General features: G+C 32.3%; 1 protein-coding gene across 2 annotated transcripts; it reads right to left on the bottom strand.

Annotated features, from left to right (window-relative positions):
• Nucleotides 1-9,061: 9,061 nt before the first annotated feature.
• LOC126888422 (deoxycytidylate deaminase-like) lies at nucleotides 9,062-23,097 on the bottom strand. 2 transcript variants are annotated; one of them, XM_050656674.1, is made up of 4 exons: nucleotides 22,934-23,097; nucleotides 15,635-15,879; nucleotides 11,591-11,804; nucleotides 9,062-9,387 (listed from the first exon to the last, which is right to left on the bottom strand). In XM_050656674.1, exons 1-4 carry the CDS (start codon nucleotides 22,957-22,959, stop codon nucleotides 9,222-9,224), a joined length of 651 nt encoding a protein of 216 aa, XP_050512631.1. In that variant the 5' UTR covers nucleotides 22,960-23,097; the 3' UTR covers nucleotides 9,062-9,221. The 2 variants fall into 2 exon arrangements, with proteins under 2 accessions (XP_050512631.1, XP_050512632.1); XM_050656675.1 differs by having other exon boundaries at nucleotides 15,635-15,870.
• Nucleotides 23,098-23,180: the final 83 nt, after the last annotated feature.

Genomic DNA, 23,180 nt, shown 5'->3' with positions numbered 1-23,180 from the left:
AGAAAATTAGCAGTATCAATCATTCTTGAAAATTTTGACAATACGTAAAAAAATATAGCATTAATGAACCATGCTGTTTTGCTTATTTTTATTTATACAGGGAGATGAACTTGTTATGATTTTCAAATAAAATTGCTTATAATTTTGTAAATACCCTATATATCATAACAAACCTTTATATTTTTGTGATGGAGAAGTTAACAGGATTTCGAATTTAAAATAAAATGTAGGGTGTTCCATTTAAAAAAACATAAGTTTGGTCTGCCACTGTGTTATCGAACACTCTGTAACATTCTAACTAATTTTGTAATGTGAAGCTCAAAGGTGGCTAAAATTTTTGTTATTAACTTTTAATGCTATCTATTATTATAGCGGATCTATTGATCCCCACTAATCAATCACCCTGTATATCTTTCGCTGTTCCTCATTATGTGATCGAGGTATTCGATTTTTATTGTTTTTATTGTGGTTGGCAGCTCCTTTTCTTTTTGTATTCTTAATAAAACATCATGATTAGTAACGTGGAGGTGTAAGATATCTTCAGGATTCGACGATAAAGCCACATTTCGAAAGCCTCAATTTTCTTGTAGATAACGTCTGTAAGAGTCCAAGATTCAACTCCGTATATTATAGGAAAGATATAACATCGTAGTAAACTTATTTTTACGGGTAAGTATTGATAAATAATGACATTTGAAAAAGAGATAACGGCAGTTTTGTTTTAATTTGATTCAGAGTTGGACCACCATCTCCAGATAGCTATTTCTGCATCCCATGCGTCCTCGGTGGAGCTATAACCCTGAAACAAACATCAACAACCCTGCCTATTTAAGGCGAACCATCGCGATGCAATGATTCCACCTTTTGAGACGCAATCTAGCGACATCTCTCGCAATACGAGGAAAACAACGAAAAGCCCTAGATACAAAGTTTACTACTTTTTAAACAATTAGAATAATTGAAATTAAAAATATAATAAACAATATTTTAATGACATTTGAATAGCTTAGCCACTTTTTGAAATGTAGATCTTGCTTTCTCTTTCTTATATTTGATTTCTAGGGAACCGTCCCAACTGTCATCGACGATCATACCAAAATAGATGTAGGTATGTTTTTACTATTTCTATTCGTTGACCATTCACATTGATTCGTCCAAATTTTGTTTTCTTAATATCTAGTAAAAGTCTATATCTCTGACTTACTTTTGTGATCCTATTCATTAACTCCTGCATGACTTCCTAACTTTCAGCAAATACCACAGTGTCGTCCGCGTATATGTTGCTATTAATACATTCTCCGTTAATTATAATCCTGGGTTCAACTACCTCTACTGCTTCTTGAACGATTTCCTCAGAGTATATGTTGAACAGCAAGGGCGAGAGTATATATCCCTGTAGGACACCCACGTTTGATTTATATATCATCAGATTCTCCTGAATTTGTACGGATAGACGATGTTTGGTTCCAGTTCAGATTGCTTATAATTCTATATTGTAGATGTTAAATCTTTGCTACATAGTACATTTTTACAAATAATGCAGCTCTAGCATTTCGTCGAATCAGCATGTTATTTCCTAAGAGAAATCCCATTCTTTGTTTAATGTACATCCCAGATTAGAGTTATTTTGATATAGGACATAAAGGATAAAAAAGTAAGTTCTTTTTAAAGTTTATTCCAATGAAAAACATCAACACATAGTCTACAAAATGTAAGTAAATCAATTGATTCTATAAGCGATTTCGCTTACGAAAATAACAGTAGGTACCCAGTCTTTTATGTCATGCATTCATTGTGAACTAAAAGTAAGATTCTTTGAGAAATTTTATATCGATGTCAAGATATGAGAAGGACATGGAGAAAACTCCAAATTCAAAAATTCCCAAATTTAACCCTCCGGTGGCCACACTACGGTACTCCGTGCCACATTTTAAAGTTTTAATAAGTTTTACCAATATCCTTTCGTACACACCACTATTCTTTTTCTCATGATCATCTTTCAGTGCGTCACAGTTTTTCGATTTCTTTCTAACGTATTAAGTTGTATATGACAGAAAAAAAGGCACGTCGGTGCTTAGTTTGATAATTATTCTAGTTCGGTGATTATTCTAGTTGTCAATAGATGGCGCCATAATAAAAAAATATTTTTTTTAATTAGATAATAATATTACAAATATAATTTGTATAATTTATAAGACTATACAAATCAAAGAAAATACCATTTTATAAATGCAAGAATAGTACATTATATACCGCGGGACTGAAGTAGTACATTTAATCCTGAAGGTAAAGTTTATGGCCCGACCGCAGGGAGGGCCATAATTTACCTGAAGGATTAAATGTACTTCAGTCGCAAGGTATATACGATACTTTTCGTACTTCCGGTATGATTTTATTAATTATTTCAATAATTTCAATCAGTTTTTTCTCTCTTCAACTCATTTAATAAACTGTCTTTAAAATAAGTTACCATAGTAACATTGCGTTGTGACAGTTATAATTTAGAAACATTGTCATTACTAGTGTCATTGTAAAGAAACATTGTTATTGATAATTATTGGTATCATGAGTGAAGAAGGTGTATCTGATATTGATAAAAGAGCAGCCGAAGTAGGTGAAGAATTGTTACCACCGAAATCTAGAAAACTATACGAGCAGCAGTACGATGCTTTTAAAAAGTGGTGCCGCTTAAAAAATGTGAGACAACCTACTGAAAATGCGCTGTTAGTCTACTTCGATGATAAATCAAAAGCGGTTTGTGCCTCAACTCTCTGAATTACTCAATGCTGAAATCGGTTATTAACATTAGAGAAGATATTGATATAAGTAAATTTCCAAAATTATTAGCTTTTTTGAAGAGAAGAAATGAGGGATTTAAGCCAAAGAAGTCAAGAATTCTCACGTCTGAGCAGGTTAAATTTGTTTGTTTGTGATTTAATCGTTCCGGGAGTTTCGTCAATATTTAATCCCGGAGGGATTAAATGTGACACTTTAGTACCTGTCACAAGGGAGTGAAGTTGTCACTTTAGGCCCGGAAGTACGAAATAGTACATTATATACCGCGGGACTGAAGTAGTACATTTAATCCTGAAGGTAAAGTTTATGGCCCGACCGCAGGGAGGGCCATAATTTACCTGAAGGATTAAATGTACTTCAGTCGCAAGGTATATACGATACTTTTCGTACTTCCGGTATGATTTTATTAATTATTTCAATAATTTCAATCAGTTTTTTCTCTCTTCAACTCATTTAATAAACTGTCTTTAAAATAAGTTACCATAGTAACATTGCGTTGTGACAGTTATAATTTAGAAACATTGTCATTACTAGTGTCATTGTAAAGAAACATTGTTATTGATAATTATTGGTATCATGAGTGAAGAAGGTGTATCTGATATTGATAAAAGAGCAGCCGAAGTAGGTGAAGAATTGTTACCACCGAAATCTAGAAAACTATACGAGCAGCAGTACGATGCTTTTAAAAAGTGGTGCCGCTTAAAAAATGTGAGACAACCTACTGAAAATGCGCTGTTAGTCTACTTCGATGATAAATCAAAAGCGGTTTGTGCCTCAACTCTCTGAATTACTCAATGCTGAAATCGGTTATTAACATTAGAGAAGATATTGATATAAGTAAATTTCCAAAATTATTAGCTTTTTTGAAGAGAAGAAATGAGGGATTTAAGCCAAAGAAGTCAAGAATTCTCACGTCTGAGCAGGTTAAATTTGTTTGTTTGTGATTTAATCGTTCCGGGAGTTTCGTCAATATTTAATCCCGGAGGGATTAAATGTGACACTTTAGTACCTGTCACAAGGGAGTGAAGTTGTCACTTTAGGCCCGGAAGTACGAAATAGTACATTATATACCGCGGGACTGAAGTAGTACATTTAATCCTGAAGGTAAAGTTTATGGCCCGACCGCAGGGAGGGCCATAATTTACCTGAAGGATTAAATGTACTTCAGTCGCAAGGTATATACGATACTTTTCGTACTTCCGGTATGATTTTATTAATTATTTCAATAATTTCAATCAGTTTTTTCTCTCTTCAACTCATTTAATAAACTGTCTTTAAAATAAGTTACCATAGTAACATTGCGTTGTGACAGTTATAATTTAGAAACATTGTCATTACTAGTGTCATTGTAAAGAAACATTGTTATTGATAATTATTGGTATCATGAGTGAAGAAGGTGTATCTGATATTGATAAAAGAGCAGCCGAAGTAGGTGAAGAATTGTTACCACCGAAATCTAGAAAACTATACGAGCAGCAGTACGATGCTTTTAAAAAGTGGTGCCGCTTAAAAAATGTGAGACAACCTACTGAAAATGCGCTGTTAGTCTACTTCGATGATAAATCAAAAGCGGTTTGTGCCTCAACTCTCTGAATTACTCAATGCTGAAATCGGTTATTAACATTAGAGAAGATATTGATATAAGTAAATTTCCAAAATTATTAGCTTTTTTGAAGAGAAGAAATGAGGGATTTAAGCCAAAGAAGTCAAGAATTCTCACGTCTGAGCAGGTTAAATTTGTTTGTTTGTGATTTAATCGTTCCGGGAGTTTCGTCAATATTTAATCCCGGAGGGATTAAATGTGACACTTTAGTACCTGTCACAAGGGAGTGAAGTTGTCACTTTAGGCCCGGAAGTACGAAATAGTACATTATATACCGCGGGACTGAAGTAGTACATTTAATCCTGAAGGTAAAGTTTATGGCCCGACCGCAGGGAGGGCCATAATTTACCTGAAGGATTAAATGTACTTCAGTCGCAAGGTATATACGATACTTTTCGTACTTCCGGTATGATTTTATTAATTATTTCAATAATTTCAATCAGTTTTTTCTCTCTTCAACTCATTTAATAAACTGTCTTTAAAATAAGTTACCATAGTAACATTGCGTTGTGACAGTTATAATTTAGAAACATTGTCATTACTAGTGTCATTGTAAAGAAACATTGTTATTGATAATTATTGGTATCATGAGTGAAGAAGGTGTATCTGATATTGATAAAAGAGCAGCCGAAGTAGGTGAAGAATTGTTACCACCGAAATCTAGAAAACTATACGAGCAGCAGTACGATGCTTTTAAAAAGTGGTGCCGCTTAAAAAATGTGAGACAACCTACTGAAAATGCGCTGTTAGTCTACTTCGATGATAAATCAAAAGCGGTTTGTGCCTCAACTCTCTGGGCACATTACTCAATGCTGAAATCGGTTATTAACATTAGAGAAGATATTGATATAAGTAAATTTCCAAAATTATTAGCTTTTTTGAAGAGAAGAAATGAGGGATTTAAGCCAAAGAAGTCAAGAATTCTCACGTCTGAGCAGGTAGATCAGTTCTTACGGGAGGCTCCGGATGATAAATATTTAATGCTTAAGGTAAATTTGTAAATAAATAATAAAATTTAATAAATATTAACGTTAATTACCATTCTAATTAATTATATTTTTCAATAAAATATCCCTTAAATTCGTTTGTTTGTGATTTAATCGTTCCGGGAGTTTCGTCAATATTTAATCCCGGAGGGATTAAATGTGACACTTTAGTACCTGTCACAAGGGAGTGAAGTTGTCACTTTAGGCCCGGAAGTACGAAAACACATTTAATTTGTTTATATTCCTTATTGAAAATAAAATGTGACAACTGTCAGATTTAACGAAAATGTCATGTTAGAATAAATGTCATAAATGTGTATTATCACGGACTTACCCTTTTTCCTATCATTTGTTACGCACTGAAAAATGATCATGAAAAGGACAATATCTATTTAGCTATGTGTGAGATTTTCTCAAGTGTTTTATCAGTTTGATAGTGAGAGTTGAAGGGAGAGTTGTTCAATATTTTTTTTGCAAAAATCAAAATGAGAAAAAAATTCAGTGCCATGTATGTTTATAAGACTAGTTCAATTATTTTGTATTTAGGTATTTTACTTTTAGGACGTTTGTGAATTTTTTTTGTAGTAAACGTAATTCTTTGTTCAGATATTACATTGTAAGACTGACTACTTTTTTTTTATTTTGCGCCTGAGTCGTTACACTATGATAAAGTCATACAATAAAATGTTAAAAATAACGCTTTTCTTTTGTTATTCTAACAAATTTTTGATATTTTTAACATCTAACACCGTTTTTGAAGTTATACTTCTTTAGGCGCGATTGAGGGTGAATTTATATTGATCTGCGCGCATGCGCACACCGACAGTATGGTATTAGTCGTTATACGGGCTCTGATTGGGTGTTGAAATGATCTGTCAATAATAAATAATTGTTCAATATGAAGGTAAACAAATGTATAATATATTAATTTTATTGTTGTGAGGACAGAAACAAAAAAGTTTATAATTGTAGTGACTTTTAAATAGTTTTTAAAGCAACAGGTACGTAATAATTGTAAATGTATCACAGGTACCTACCTATTTGAACCTACCAAAATACATACCCAGATAGCACAAGTACGTTTTATGGACATCCAATGGACGTACATCTGTGTACATTGGAACGTCCAATGGACGTCCGGCTAAGGTACAATGGACATCCGATGGACGTCCAACAAATGTCCAGAGTTCACAAAATTGGACGTCCATAGAACGTCCGCTACAAACGTACATTGTACGTTGTATTAGAGCTTTCAGTGTACACCTTATGTACATTCAATGTACCTACGTCTTATGGACATTTGTAGGGCACTTTTCAGAAAGCAATCTAGTATCCATAATTTTGTGAATGCATAGCAAAAAGCCTTTATAGGAAATAGTTCCTTATAATACTAAACTTATACTTAAAAATATTACACAAAAGACCTTTTTTATTTCTCTTTACTATAACTTCATTATAATATATACTTTATTATAGGAACTTCATTAATGCACGACTGCACTTGCACGATAAACAGAAAACACATATATATCACAGGATGTATTTTCATAAAGACGAGATTCAGATAATGACGCCCTAGGAAGCATGCACATTAAAAGAGGTTTAATCTCTGTCCTGTTTCTGTTCCAAACTATTTTTAGAGTCAGTACCGTTGTTGTATATTACAAGCGCGTTTGCCATTCTGTGAATTATCATAAATAAGCCATCCTTCAGTATTCCACAACAATTAACAGCGATAATCCCCTAAAAGTACCTGATATACTACCTTTCACGACCGATAGCGCGAAGAGCGACAACGTTGTCAAGAAGATTCTCATTTAGTTTGTATTGGGACTTAATATAATAGTCGCGCTTTGTGTAAAATATCCATGGACCACAAATGGATGTCCAATGTACGTTGAAATCAAACGTCCAATGGACGTCCCGTAATGTACGTACAAAGTACGTCCAGTTTTGGTCCATGGACGTTTGGACTTTAAATGTACGTTATATGGACGTACATCGGACGTTGTGTGCTATATGGGTAGTATGTAATACTTTTATTTACATAATTTGATTACCATCAAAATTTCTATCAATATTCACCTAATATATTGTTTTCTTACTCTATGTTTTGTTGTATTTTTTCAATTATAAATCATTTCAATTCAAAATCAAAATAATTTGATTTATTTAATTCAAAAATGTCAAAAGTTTAATCCGTTTAGTTAGTCGATCTTCGCACATAATGACACGTTGTCTCCGTGGCGAAGCGTGTAATGCCAATGAACCCCAATACAACGCCAATACCAACCGCACTGATAAGTTGGTTCAAATCCCAATAGAAACTTTTATTTTTTTATTTTTTTTATACATTTTATGATTGTAAGTATATTTATTATATAATTTTATTTTCAGAAAATACGTATTTAGTTAAAAAAATTTCCGACAATTATTGTTCAGAAATCATTTGTGGCATTTTTAATGTGTTTGTGTGTGTTTTATTCTTTTATTATTTTAATTTTTGGCACTGTTTTAATAAAAATGTTTGAGAAGTAGTAAGTATAAATTAGTTTAATATTTAAATAAAATATAAATAAAAAGTATATTAATTTCGTTTATAATCATATAATCATATAATAGAAGTATAACTTCTTACGTGCGTACAAAGTACACACACATTCTTTTTATACAGTGCACTGGAATAAGTGTTCCCCCCTTATTAACTTATTTCTTTTTAGCATATAGGCAAAACGCTCGGACAGGTCGATTTTTAAAATAATCATAGTATATTATAGCATCAATGTTTCGAACTTAACGCGATCCCTCTTCAGGTGACAGGCATAAATTTGATTTTTAAATCCTGAGAAAATTAATAAGTATTTTTAAAAAACTTAAACGCAAAATGAAATATTACAGTATAATCGAGGGTCCAAAGCCCCCTGAGAACTTCTATAATGTTTATTATAATAAGTCACAGGGATGAAAAAAAGAGAAAATATAGTCTGATTTTTAATTTCGAATATATCATTCAAATGAAACTTCTTGTTTATTCTAAGGACTTTCAGCCCTCCGTATTAATGTAATCTTTCATTCTGCATTTAAATTTCTCAAAAATACTTATTGGTTTTCTCAGGATTTGAAAAAAATGAATGCGTTTAAAAAAACTTCGATCGAAATTTTGCGCCTACGCTTTCAAATAGGATTACAGTATTATACATTTTTGTAATCAGTTTTTAAAAAGATTTTAAATGAGGTGTAACATGATTTACTTTCCTATTTAAAAAAATCAAAGTTATGCCTGTCACCTGAAAAGGAAAGTTCGAAACATTGATGCTATAATATACTATGATTATTTTAACAATAGACCTGGCCGAGCTTTTTGTTTATGTGCTAAAAATAAATAAGTTAATAAGGGGGGTTAACACTTATTCCAGCGCACTGTATGTGCGGCATTAGGTACCGCAGTGTATCCACTCATGTAACTTCACGAAACGTAGCTACCGGAGGGTCAAGGATATTTTATTGAAAAATGGCGCGTACTTTACTTTTTTAGACTCGACAGGAATAGAAGAAGGTTTTTGGTGATGTTATGGTGATCACAGAAGAAATTACGATGAGGCAGCTTCTCCTATAATCCGGTATACTATCAACTAGACCAAGGAAGGCACTTTGATGATAAACTAAATAAAACAAATTATTAAATATTTGTAAATATATGCTTAGGGTTACATGGATTAAACAAATATGATTTTTAACGCTTGTAGTGTAATATTCACACTACATTACTTTTTGTACACATTGTATCATACAGAAGACTTCCTGTCTTTGGCCAATTAAAAAAAAGATCTTTTTTGTCATAAAAGTATTTTTTCCAAATTATTACATATTTCTTGATGTTCCGTTGCAAGTTGGTTTTGACATTTGACATCTTTTATAGGCGTTTCAGGAAGTTGTGTCATAGGATTCTCGTTTATTTCATTGAAATCTATCACAATTTTCGAGTGTTTTGGAATAAATTGCCTAAAAAGTAAAAATAATGTAAATCTTTTGTTTTGAACGAAATCCCTTCAAAGTACTGGATCACGATTTACCTGTTAGTAATATTATAAATATTTTTAAGGACATAGATTCGTTGCGAAAATTCTGTGAACAAAACACATACGAGGTTTGTCTTTTTAGTTTTGCATATATGTAGTTGCTTAGAGGGCGCCACTAATAAAACCTTCCGACGGGTCGCCCCTAAAATCGATATGCCTAACTTCACGCGAAACTTTGATACCAGAATTATAAAAAAAATAAACATTGAAATCCAGATCCCGTAATTTTTTGAGCATTCACTATGAAGTGAATACAAAGACATACATATTTTTTCTTGTAATTCCATCTTCAATTTACTCTGCACTTTTCCTAGACTTTTTGTCGATAAGGTAGAGTCGTTATACAGTCCCTGGCCATATTATTATGACCACCTATGAATTTTTACAAAAATCAACTATTCCACTAGGTAAGTTTTGTTAAAAATATTTTAGTTTTGTTATGCAATGTTAATGTTACGCATTAACTATAATATATTTAATAATAAACAGCAATAAAATATTTGAAAATATTACATATTTATATTGTTTTAATATTTTGTTGAACTTCTGACCTAAATCAGATGGAAGATATTTGGGAGCTTTTAAAACGAGAAATTTCCGATAAAAAGGTCACTAGCGAAATTGTTTTGATTAAAGAACTAATATATCATTGAAACCACAATGGCACATTAAAGCAAAAAAAAATTAACTGCATTCAAAGTATGCCAAGAATCAAAGTTAGAGGGGGCTCAGCAAAATATTTAAAAAATGCAAAATGTAATATTTTCAAATGATTTATTGCTGTTTTTATTAAATGTATTATATTTGATAATAAACATCAATAAAACATTTAAAAATATCACATATTTTTATTTTTTCAATTTTTTGTTGAGCCCCCTTTAACTTTGATTAGCGCTTGTATCCGTCTTGACATACTCTGAATGCAGCTAATTTTTTTTGCTTTAATTTGTCATTGTGGTTTCAATGATATATTAGTTCTTTAATCAAAACAATTTCGTTAGTGACCTTTTCATCGGAAAATACTCGTTCTAAAAGCTCCCAAATATTTTCCATCTGAATAAGGTCAGAAGTTCAACAAAATATTAAAAAGTATATAAATATGTAATATTTTCAAATGTTTTATTGGTGTTTATTATTAAATATAATATAGTTAATGTATAACATTAACATTACATCACAAAGTTTAATTTAAAAATCATATTTTAAACAAAACGTACCTAGTGGAATAGTTGATTTTTGTAAAAATGTTTAGGTGGTCATAATAATATGGCCAGGGACTGTATGTTTTGGACGGCACCCCCCTTCCGACACAACTGTAACCTCAATCTTTTATTCACATAAATCCAGAGTTTCACTGCGATACAAGTCGTGTAGATACAGTGAACATTTGAAATTACCAAGTTGGTCGAAAAATGGATTTTAGCTGAGAACATTTTCGAACAATAATTTTTTATAATTTTCGGAGAGGATTATCCCAACAGTAACGTCTAGCTAAAAAGGTTTCTGTGTTTGGGAATTAAGCATCACACCAGTCAACTATTTCCCGCTGGTATTGCGAATTTCAATGTGGTCGCTCCAGTCTTAGCGACGAATCAAGGCCAGGTTCGCCCAAAACAGCAGTCACACAGCAAAATATTGATGCGGTTCGTCAGCTAATTAAGGATGATGGCCGTGTAACATATCGGGAGATATGTATTTCAAAGACCTCGATCCAAAAGATCCTACATGAAGAACTGGGTGTACGAAGTTGGTTTCCCATTAGATCCCTCATTTGCTCACAGTAGATAAAAAGCTGTTCACTTCAATTGTATCGAAGAACATTGAAACGGTTCAACAAAGGAAACTCAAAAAACGTTTATAGTATGCATTGTTAGTGGCGATGAATCTTGGATTTACTGATCAGGAAAAAAGCAACAAAAGTGATCCGTTCTCGAAGTGTGTCAATCTATATCTACAGCTTTTGAAGTTGGAGATTTTATATTGTAGAGTCACAAAAACAAGAAGTATTCAGGTTTTGATCAAGTCTTAGACCAAATTTGGTATAAAAAGTTTATTAAAAAAACCTAGCCGATATCTTCTGACGACAGTAAATTAGTCAATCTCTGGTCGAGTGACCCTATACTTACCTATATTTAACACCTACAGCATCAAACATTTTCTTTGAGGCGATGGTACTTGCTTTAAGACAGTGTTTGTCAGATAAATAAACAACTTCCTTTATTCCGGATTGTATAATCACTTTAGCACATTCATTGCAAGGAAAAAGTCCTACATACAAGATACAATTTTTCACATCAGCACTGTTTTTGTTAAGTACAGCATTCAGTTCTGCATGACACACTAAAAATAAACATAAAAATAAAAATATAAAAATGTATACCATTTTTATTCAGTTGCAATGCGAAGCCAAAATTGTCTTAATTTTCACTTAGTTCAGAGAACGCAAACCAGCACTCTAATCGACAATTTCCCCTCTTATTAGAAGCATCATCAGAGATTCATAGGTTTGCTATATCTGACCCAAGTGAAAATCTTCAGACAGCTAGTCCCCGCATTGCAACTAACGTGATGGTACTAGGTGCCTAGCGGCGTCTGCTTAAATAAAGGTCAACTTTTTTTACACAACAAGTTTTACTTGCCTGCCTGTCATAGGCATCTCAGGATTTCTTTGGTAGCAAGTTGTGAGTTGATTTTCCCTTTTTTTTGTGCGATTTTGTCAACAATTTCAAAACTTTGCTGCATTTTCAACTTTTTAGGTTTGACAGTAGCAGATGTTTATTTATGTTTGACATCATTGCCCTAATGACGATATTGCCTACTGTACTATTAGTCCAAGTAATGGATCGATTTGCATGAAAATTTGAGAATAAGTAGTGGATAGTTCAAGGATCAAAATCTATATGAGGCCGAAAGGCGCTTTTACCATGGGGGTGGTTGCCACCCCATGTCTGGGGTGAAAATTTTTTATTTTATTTTGACCGCAAAAGTTGGTAAAAACATTCATTCTAAGCAAAAAACGTTCTATACATTTTTTTGATAACATTAATAGTTTTCGATTTATTCGCTATCGAAAGTCTTAGTTTTATATCGAAAAAATCATTGTTTTTAATCAGTTTTCTGCTAATAACTCAAAAAGTTTTCGTTTTATCAAAAGGACTTTGATTAACAAAAATGTACCTTTTAAAAATAAACAAAACCGTTTTTTTAATTTTCTTTAAGACCAATAATAATCGAGCTATACTTTATTATATGTTAGGTCTTCTTCGTCAAATGCTAAATATTGTAGTTTCAAAGTCAAAAGACGGGAAAACTATGCATTTTTCGAGGATAACTTGTTCGAACTAATTTAAAGTATTTAAAAATATCTATCTCTTGAAATAAAAAAGTAGTTTCTATCTCAAAAATTAAGTGACTAATAATAAAAGGAATGTCCGTCCCTATTTTTTTCAGCGAAAAAGTGATCGGAAACTTCTTCCTACTCACCACCCTAAGTAAAATTAGTCATTGACCTTATTTGGTTTTCTTTATTTATGTATTATTAATAGGCTTTAGAGGTTTGACTGGCTTATAATGATTAGTTTAAAAAAAAAAGATGGAGTTAAAAGCGAATAACGAATTTTTGTAGTTTGGTAAAAAATGCCTTTCTCTTCATAATAGAAAGATTAGCTTCAGAGATACGAAAAAATATTTAAATATAAAATTATAGGTTATTTAATTCCCAAGAACATGGTCGGAAAAAAATTTTTTTACGGCAAAAATTGAGTGAGCTACTGACAATTAAAACTTGTAATAACATGCAAAAACCACCTTTACCAACCCTTTCAAAGTCACCTCTTTTTGCGACTGAGGATTTTAAAACGATTTAATATTAATACCGATTTAAATACCTACAAAATTCTCTTTTAACAAACTTTCTAGGATAAAAAATAAAAAAGTTACGGTTAAAAAATCAATATATTTAAAAAAAAAAGTAGAAATCCAATTGGAAGTATAATAATGTAAGTTAGCGGTGTTTCTAGTCATTGGCCTTATTTATTCTTCTTTATTTATGCATTATTAATAGATTCCAGAAGTTTGACTGGCTTTGAATGATTAGTTTTTAAAAAATTGGTGTTAAAAACGAATAACGAATTTCTGTAGTTTGGTAAAAAATGGCATTTTCTTCAGAATAGAAAGATTAGCATCGGAGATACGAAAAAATTTTTAAATATGAAATTGTAGGTTATTTAATTCCCAAGAACTTGGTTTGAAAAGATTTTTTCTACGACAAAAATTGAGTGAATCGTAAATGAGTATAACATCAAAAAACATTGATTTTTTCGATATTAAACTAACACTTTCGATAGCGAATAAATCGAAAAGTATTGATTTTATCAAAAAAATGTATAGAACATTTTTTGCTTAGAATGAACGTTTTTATCAAATTTTGCGGTCAAAATATAATAAAAAATGTCCACCCCCGAGATAGGGGTGGCAACCACCCGCATAGTAAAAGCGCCTGCATCATATAGATTTTGATCCTTGGACTATCCACTACTTATTTTCAAATTTTTAAGCAAATCGATCCATTCTGTAAAAATTGCGAGGTGAAATGCTTCGGTTCCTGGCCTATATTATGATAAATTATCTGAATTTTTAAAAATATTTAGATTGTAAATACGATATCAAACTAGTATGACAGAAAAATGTGTACAGGGTGAGGCAAATAAAGGGCCTATTAGAAATATCTCGAGAACTAAAGGCAACAGAATCATGAAAATTGGAATAAAGGGGTTTTGAAGGATGATCTATTAAATGAAAATATTTTCATCTCTTTGCAACTTCCGGTTATACCGGAAGTTGCTTATAACTTCGTTTTTTTAAATGGGACACCCTGTATATTTTTACATTTTTGGATTCTCTTCGATGTCTTCTTTCTTAAAATATGAGGTTTTGTAATAGTATACAGGGTATTTTAAAAGATAATTACGTTTTTCTATTAATTTCGTAGCAAAATTAACACCCTGTAGAATTGTAGTAGTTTGACATCTAAAACTCTACTTACGTTCAAATGATTTTTAATATACTCTAGTATTGTTAAGAATCATTAGTATAGCTAAATTTTTAATTTTAGTATACAGGGTTGGTCGAAACTCGGAATGAGTATTTTCTGAGTTTTCTTAAATGGAACACCCTGTATTTTAATATTGTAATGAAATGCAATTTTATGGTACTTTTTTATTTCTTAAGCATTCCCTATACCTAACTGCTTTAATTTGTGCTTAATTGTTAATCGCACCAACAATCTTAACTAAGTAGGTATTTCGATAGCTAATCCATTATTGGTAATTTTAAGGATCAGTCTGGATTAATATGTATTTATTTCTCAAAAATTATTTGGGATTGAGTATTTTCACGGCCAACCTAATAAAATTTTACGTATTTTTTGTTGCAATTAATGTTTAGCTTGAATCACCAATAACTCACAAATTAAAGCAGTTAGGTATAGGGAATGCTTAAGAAATAAAAAAGTACTATAAAAGATCATTTCATTACAATACTAAAATACAGGGTGTTCCATTTAAGAAAACTCAGAAAATACTCATTCCGAGTTTCGACCAACCCTGTATACTAAAATTAAAAATTTAGCTATAATAATGATTCTTAACAATAGTAGAGTATATTAAAAATCGTTTGAACGTAAGTAGAGTTTTAGATGTCAAACTACTACAATTCTACAGGGTGTGAATGTTGCTACGAAATTAATAAAAAAACGTAATTATCTTTTAAAATACCCTGTATAATATTACAAAACCTTATATTTTTAGAAATAAGACATCGAAGAGAATCCAAAAATGTAAAAATATATGTCCCATTTAAAAAAACGAAGTTATAAGCATAAGGTATAACCGGAAGTTGCAAAGAGATGAAAATATTTTCATTTAATAGATCATCCTTCAAAACCCCTTTATTCCAATTTTCATTATTCTGTTGCCTTTAGTTCTCGAGAAATTTCTAATAGGCCAGTTATCTGCCTCACCCTATATACACAGTGGGCATTGATAGATACGTATACCATCAGGGGATTTACAAATACTCGGGCCAGAGGCCCTCGTGTTTGTGAGACAGTCGCCTTCAGGCACAAACATCTACTTAATATCCTTGGTACATAAATAACTACATATACTTACCATACATATATTTATTAAGCAAAGGATCCTCCGACATTTTACCCCATGGAAAATTATTGTCTTGACATCCCTTGGGCATTCCGTTATATCCTATTCCAACAACAACGTTATTTTCATTAACTATACAAGCACCAACTTGAGAACAGGGATCTTTGCTTCTTTTGGCTGCCAGGAAAGCAGTAGCCATAAAATATTCTTCCCATTCTAAATAGTCTTCCCGTTTTGAGTCAAAGTTTCTAAAAGAACTAAGTTAGCAAATTGATGGATTCAACCTTTACTTGATGGAAATTGATTTTATCTAACAATAAAACACTGAAAACTTTTGTTTTCAATACTTCCACTAAATTTATTATAAATTAACGTCACTACAGCTGTTTCGGCAGAGTGCCTTCCTCAAGTGATATAGTTTACTGTGTGTCTGCTCTTTGAAGTATCTAACTGAATAGGTTGAGAAGTGGGGAGATGTTTGTCATTCAGAATTATATCTGTATTTTTGAAGATATTCTTCTTTAGGCGCGATTCGATTGAGGGTAAAATTGTACATAAATCTGCGCGCCTGCGCACACAGACAGTATGTAGTTCGTTGCTAATCTTTCAAGATAGGTGTTTATGTATCTATATCCGTGCAAATAAGTCATTAAAAGAATATATTAGTGTTTTTAGCAAATGTATTATTTATTATAATTCTTGTGTTTTTGGATTTGTGTTTCTCTGTAGTAAAATAATAAAATATTTACACTATTTGTCGCCGTGTTGTGTAATTATATCCGAAACTTACATGTCAATTAGAAGGACCTCGCTGGTGTAGTTGCTGGGGCGTTAGCTCCGAGGTTGGAATGACGCGGGTTCGAATCCTGGGCGATTCATATTTTTTTTTATTTTTGGTTGTTTTAATAAAAATTTTTTGAAAGTGGTAGATAAGAAAGGTAGTTTAATTGTTAAATAAAATACAAATAACCTGTTAAGTATATTTACTTCGTTGAAATTACCTATATAATAGAAGAATATCTTCTTACGTGAGTACAAAGTACACACACATTCTTTTTTAATATATTAATTTCCATAGATTCTTTAAAAACAGATTAAGGCCTTTATTTTGAATATAAAGAATTTGAAACTGTTCATTAAAAGAATGATTATGATCTAGATCTAGAAGATGAAGTGCGTACATAGAATCTCTTTTTTTATTATTGAAAGCCCTTTTGTGTTCCGCTATGTGTTTGTCAAGTTTGAGATAGAATTGAACATCATTAAGCGAATAGCAGTAAAGAATGGGTACAACGAACAAACAATTAACAAACTTTTGAACCAAAAACTGCATAAGAAACACCTGAAATTAGTCTTCTCACCACCATAGAAAAAACCGAATACCTTCTGCTCTATCACATATTTATATACATACTTACAGGCAAGATAACAACAAAAATAACGAAACACATAAAAAAGTAAGGAGTAACACCAGCTTTCAGAACAAACAGCAATTTAGGCAAATACATTAAGAACAATAAGAGCCAAAAAAAAAAGAAATTACAGAGTAGTGTATACAAGCTGACATATGGTGGTGGTGACTGTCCAAAAACTTACATCGGTCAAACTGGCAGAACCTTTGACAAACGGATAGCAGAACACAAAGGGGCTTTCAATAATGGAAGAACAGATTCGATGTAGGCACTTCACCTTCTAGTCTAGATCATAATCATTCTTTTAATGAACAGTTTCAAATTTTGCATATTCAAAATAAAGGCCTCAAGCTATTTTGATTAGAATCTATTGAAATTTTTATTTTTTATTTATTTTTTTCAACGGTAGAACCATTTACAAAAGAATACAAAAAAATAGTAAAAGTAAAGATCGTGTACAAAAAACATCAAAAAATCAACGAATAAAAGCCAATTAAACAATAAAATTTGTAAAATAATACAGTATATCAAATCACAGAAGATGAAAAATATCACATATTTAAATCATTAAACTCCCAAGCTCCCTTTTGAAGATATTAATACTTGGACAGAATGGATCAAGTAGCATGTCATTGCAAAAGCTGAGCATTCTCAACGAGGGAAAATGACGAGCATACTCAGTCCTATGAAAAGGAATATAAAAGAGTGCAGTGTGTCGAGTTCTATGTATTGTGTTTAAGTACACATTATCCAATAACGAGGGACAATTAATGGCATTGTTTAGAATTTTAAATAGAAACAACATATCCGCTCTCAACCTGCGGTTCTTCACTGTAGCAATGTTAAATTGAGACATTATTCCAGAATAATCTATGACGAAATTTTCAGTATTTCTTATATTAGTATGTGCTTTATAAGAAAGAAAGATCTTAGAAACGAACACTCTCCAATCCATCAATGTAGACTTGATGAAACAGAGACCAAACAACAGAGCAGTATTTAAGTCCTGAGCGCACTAGAGAGCAGTACAGTAATTTGAATACAGTAGGTGAGAGATCATGACTGTTGCGATAAATAAAACCAAGATTGCGAAATCCTGTTTCCTTAATTTTAAGATAATGGCTTCTAAATGTCAATGCACTTACAATCAAATAATACACCCAAATCTTTAATCTCAGTAACTGAATCCAAGAGTACATCATTAAGAACATATCTATTAGCTGTTAGATTATTTATATGACCAAATGAAATACAAGAACATTTAGTCAGATTTAGGCTTAAACCATTTTGTTTCGACCATAAACATATATTATTAACATCATCTTGCAGGAGATCTCTATCTGATATATCATGTATGTAACGAAATAACTTAAGATCATCAGAAAATAGTAGAAAGTGTGAGTTTTTGATAGCCTTACCAATATCGTTAATGAACAAGTTAAAGAGCAAGGGACCACAATGAGAATCTTGTGGGACACCAGAACAACAATGGAATTCTTTAGAAACATAATTGATACAAACTTGTTGTGTACGTCACATCAAAAAGCTTTTAATCCAATTAACAATGGGTTCACCAAAGCCAGATGCATGAAGTTTATGAACCAACAGGTTATGATTAACCCTGTCAAATGTCTTTGAAAAATCAGTATAAATGCTGTCGACCTGAATCTTATTCTCAAATGCACCCAACAAGTATTGTTGGTAGTTGACAAGGTTTGTTACAGTTGACTTTCCATTAGAAAAACCATGTTGCTCATCAATAATTATGTTTCAGTAAGCCCAGGTAAGATTTATCGATACCAATTTATCTAGAAGTTTTGGGATTGCTGATTGAATAGTTATACCTCTATAATTATTTACACACTCACGATTGCCAGATTTATAGATAGGTGTAAGAAAACTATTTTTCCGATAATGTGGAAATATAGATGATGGCAATGATAAATTGAAAATTTGTTGTAAATGTTTGCAAAGGGAAAACATACAGTTCTTAATAAGTGCTTCAGGTATTCGCGGTGTGCAAGTACTTTGAAGGGATACGCGAAACGATAGTGCGCGAATAGCGGAGAAATATTGCAACTTTCTTAAATAATTCATATTGTCAACTGAAATTGTCAAATTGACGTACATTTCATACCTATTGTCATTTAAGAAGAAAAATTATATATTGCTTCACAATATTGATATGATATGCAATAATTATATAAAGGTAAATTTAATTAATTGTATTTTGCTTGCAATACTGCATTTTAATAACTAATTTTATTTACTACATACAATTGTTTACGTTTGAATAACACAACCTAAATCTTATTTTTTCTTCTTATTATTTTTTTTGGACTTGGCCTTGACAATTATCCAGTAACCAGGACCATATGATTGGCCAATATAATTAAAAGTGCGAATAAAAGTTCAGAGCGTAGAAATAGGTGTCGCTTTTCCGAACTTGCACGGTCCCAATACCATCAGGCCCTGAAGAATATGTAGTTTTTAAACTCATAATTCCCTCAAAAACATCAGTCAGACTAAATTTCAGAGTTTGGATATCATCACTGTACCCTAATTGAAAGTTAGGTAAATTATACTCACGATCATTATATGTACCCGAAAAATAATTGGCAAATAGATTGACTATTTCCTCACCACACTGAGCTATTATTACATCCCCACCTTCATTAGACATTACATTAGGATAAGCGTTAGACCCACATGTAGCATTAACGTGTCTCCAAAACGAGCGGGGATTGTTTGAAAGATTTGCTTGAATATTCTCTAAATAGTTTTTATAACATTCTGCTTGTAATGATTTACATCTTTCCCTTAACACTGAAAATTTCTCATATGAGTTGCCTGATGCTTTAAAATTCAGGTGAGCTATTTTTTTCTGTATGTTCAATCAATTCTCGTGAAAACCAAACTGGAAAGTTCAATGATTTAAATCAATTGACAGGAACAAACATACTGATGGCGTCATATAAAATATGGTAAAAATTTTCTAGAAGTAATTAATATCTGATACATCTAATAGCTCGTTCCAAGGAATTGATGCTAAATGTTCATTTAAAACCTGATACTTAATTACATTTTTTAAAATCATGATAAAAGACATCATATTTAAGAAACAAATTTAAATTAGCTGCAGGTAACAATATAGTATAAGCTGAATGATGTTGGTATTCAATAGAATATCAGTAGACATTGACACAACTGCATCCCTCTGCATACAAAAAACTAGATCTAAAAATTTATTATTAAGGTTAGGCTAAATATTTACTTGTGACATATTAGGAAAATTGTAGCAAGTACAAATAACATTTGCTGGATAGTGTTGTGGACACTCAACTGTTACACCATCATTAAGATTATACCAGGATGCCTCAGGTAGGTTGTAGTGACCACAAATACAGAACTCACAGTCACTGAATCTATCCGCTAAGTCTAACATACAGGTGGAATGCTCCTCATATAATGACCCAGATGACAGTGGAGGAAAGTACACAGCACCAATGATTAACTTTCTAGTAGCACACATTACCTGTGCAGATATATGTTCCACAGAGGAATCGGTAGGCTAAACCATCATTGAATGAAGGCGCTTATGGATAGCAATAAGGACACCACTGCCACGAGTCTTCGAACTAGTTTGAGTGTCTCTGTCGTGCCTATACACATTAAAGTCACTCAATCCCAATTCAGCATCTAAGATTATATTATTAATAAATTAAAACATACAGATAGAATTCTGAATGACTAACTTGAGAAAAACAGTTCAGCACTCCTCAACCTAATTAGTTAGAGACTTTAAATGTGCAGGACGTATTTATGGGGGGGGGGTTTAGGGGGTTCAAACCCCCTCCTTGCAGTCCATGCAAAACTATTACTTTTAATCCAATATCATTACATGTATAAAAAATAAAAATAAATTAATGAGTCAGCGCACGGATGCTGTCGGTCCGCAGTAGCAGAGTAGATACAGATAAACTAATACCTATTAGAATTAGAACGCTATTAGTAGTTATATCACCGTACACCTATTCCAAATAGTAGGTTCACTCTTTTGACCTCGGCTCTCGCCGAAAGATTTTTTGCCGGTAGTCATAAATTATATTGAACGCTCCGCAAATACACTGAACGGTGCCTGAACGATAGAAATTTTGAGAGGACTGACTGGAGAGAATTTGGTAGGTACGGGGCGTGAGACGACGGGGGCAGGTAAACCGGCGCTAAATCGAGAGTGACCCAACTTATTCTATCACTGATGTGGATTTCATTGAATTTATCCACGTTGATGAAGTAACAGGATCAGCTCTAGCTACGATAATCATCAATAAACTTAAGTCGTTTGGATTAGATTTGGAGAATTTAGTTGGCCAGGGCTATGATGGTGCGGCTGTGATGAGCGGACGATTTAAAGGAGTAAGAACAATAATCATGGACAAATATCCTCGAGCACTATTCGTACACTGTGTGGCGCATACATTAAACTTAGTTTTGGGTCATTCATGCGAGATCCCTGCAATACGAAACTGCATCGGAACTATTAAAAGTATAATTAACTTCTTTCGGCAATCTGCACTCCGGGATGGACTTTTAAAAAGAACTGCGGACGAGATTGGAGCACCTCATTCAACGCTTATCTCGCTTTGTGAGACACGCTGGACAGAAAAACATACAGCCGTCGAAAGATTTGCTGAGATGTTTCCTGTAGTAAATTCCGTGCTTCAAGAACTTCAAGAATCTGGAAGGGAAATTGCAACCCAAGCTTACCAGTTACAAGTCGCAATGGAAAACAGTCAATTTATAGTTTCACTAACTATTTTAAGGAAGGTTTTCTCCTATACGTCAAGCTTAAACCGAACCCTACAAAAAGTCAATGTAGATTTAACCGACTCTTGCAGTTACGTAAAAACAATAAAAACCACTTTACAGAACCTTCGTAACGAACGTGAATTCTCAAATCTTTTTGAGGAAGCAAAAAAATTAATTTCAGCAGATATAACTGTTCCAAGAGTAAGTAGGAGACAATTAAACCGCAATAATATACCAGGGGACACTGCTGAAGTTTACTATCGGCGAAATATATTTTATCCATTTATAGAACATGTAGTGACCGAGCTTGATGCTCGCTTTAAACCTCACGAAGAAGCAATTTCAGGAATTCAGTTGCTTCTACCAGATCGCACCCAAAATACTGAGAGAGCAAAGAAATGTATAGCAGGAATCGGAGAAATATTTCTCAGGAAAGTTGAAATAAAACATTTAGTAAGTGAGTATGAGCTTTGGCACAACCACTGGTGCAATCAAGAACAGCCGTCTACTGCACTAGAAGCTATGGACCGATGTGATGAAATTTTTTTTCCATCGGTTAGGAAACTTCTTCAAATTTTAGCAATACTTCCAGTATCTACTGCCACACCTGAACGTACTTTTTCATCACTTAAACGGTTAAAAACTTATCTTAGAAATAGAATGGGAGACGAGAGGCTTACAGGATTAGCTCTCATGAGTATTCATCGGAATGTGACAATAGGTCTAAATTCCTCAGAAATTGTAAATAAGTTAGCTGAAAGAAGGAAGAGAATGAATTTAATTTTGTAAAACGGTATTTTAAGTTTTAATAAATTTTTTAGAAATTTGTTTTTATTATTTTTTTCAAAGGTATTTCAAAGTTTTACTTAATTTGGAAATTAGGATCCCCCCCCATTAAAAAACTATAAATACGTCCCTGGCAGACACACAGTAAATGAGTAAAATAAATCACTTGAGAAAGACACTCTGCCGAAACAGCTGTAGTGACAATAATTTATAATAAATTTTGTGGAAGTATTGAAAACAAAAGTTTTCAGTGTTTTATTGTAAGTTACAGAAAAGTTGTAGAAGTATTTAAAGGTTATCTTACTTTGATGAATTTAACAACTTATCCATTTTTCTTAATTCCCTTTTCACACTATTACAAATTACAATATTATTGTTGGTTCGATCACAAATTTAAAACATTGTTTATAAAATATTCAAATAAAATAAATGATTAGGATAGGTTATGTAGAAATTAAATAATAAACTTTCACTTGTGGACTAGTATGAAGTTGTATCAAGAATTTTGCAAAGGCGTAGGTAGTATTTAATTTGGCAGGGTTTTATTGTTT

Source organism: Diabrotica virgifera, chromosome 7, assembly GCF_917563875.1.
Source record: "Diabrotica virgifera virgifera chromosome 7, PGI_DIABVI_V3a".
In the NCBI taxonomy this organism is placed as follows: Eukaryota; Metazoa; Arthropoda; class Insecta; order Coleoptera; family Chrysomelidae; genus Diabrotica; species Diabrotica virgifera.
Note: the sequence above shows the minus strand (reverse complement) of the source record. Positions and strands in the feature narration are given on the sequence as shown.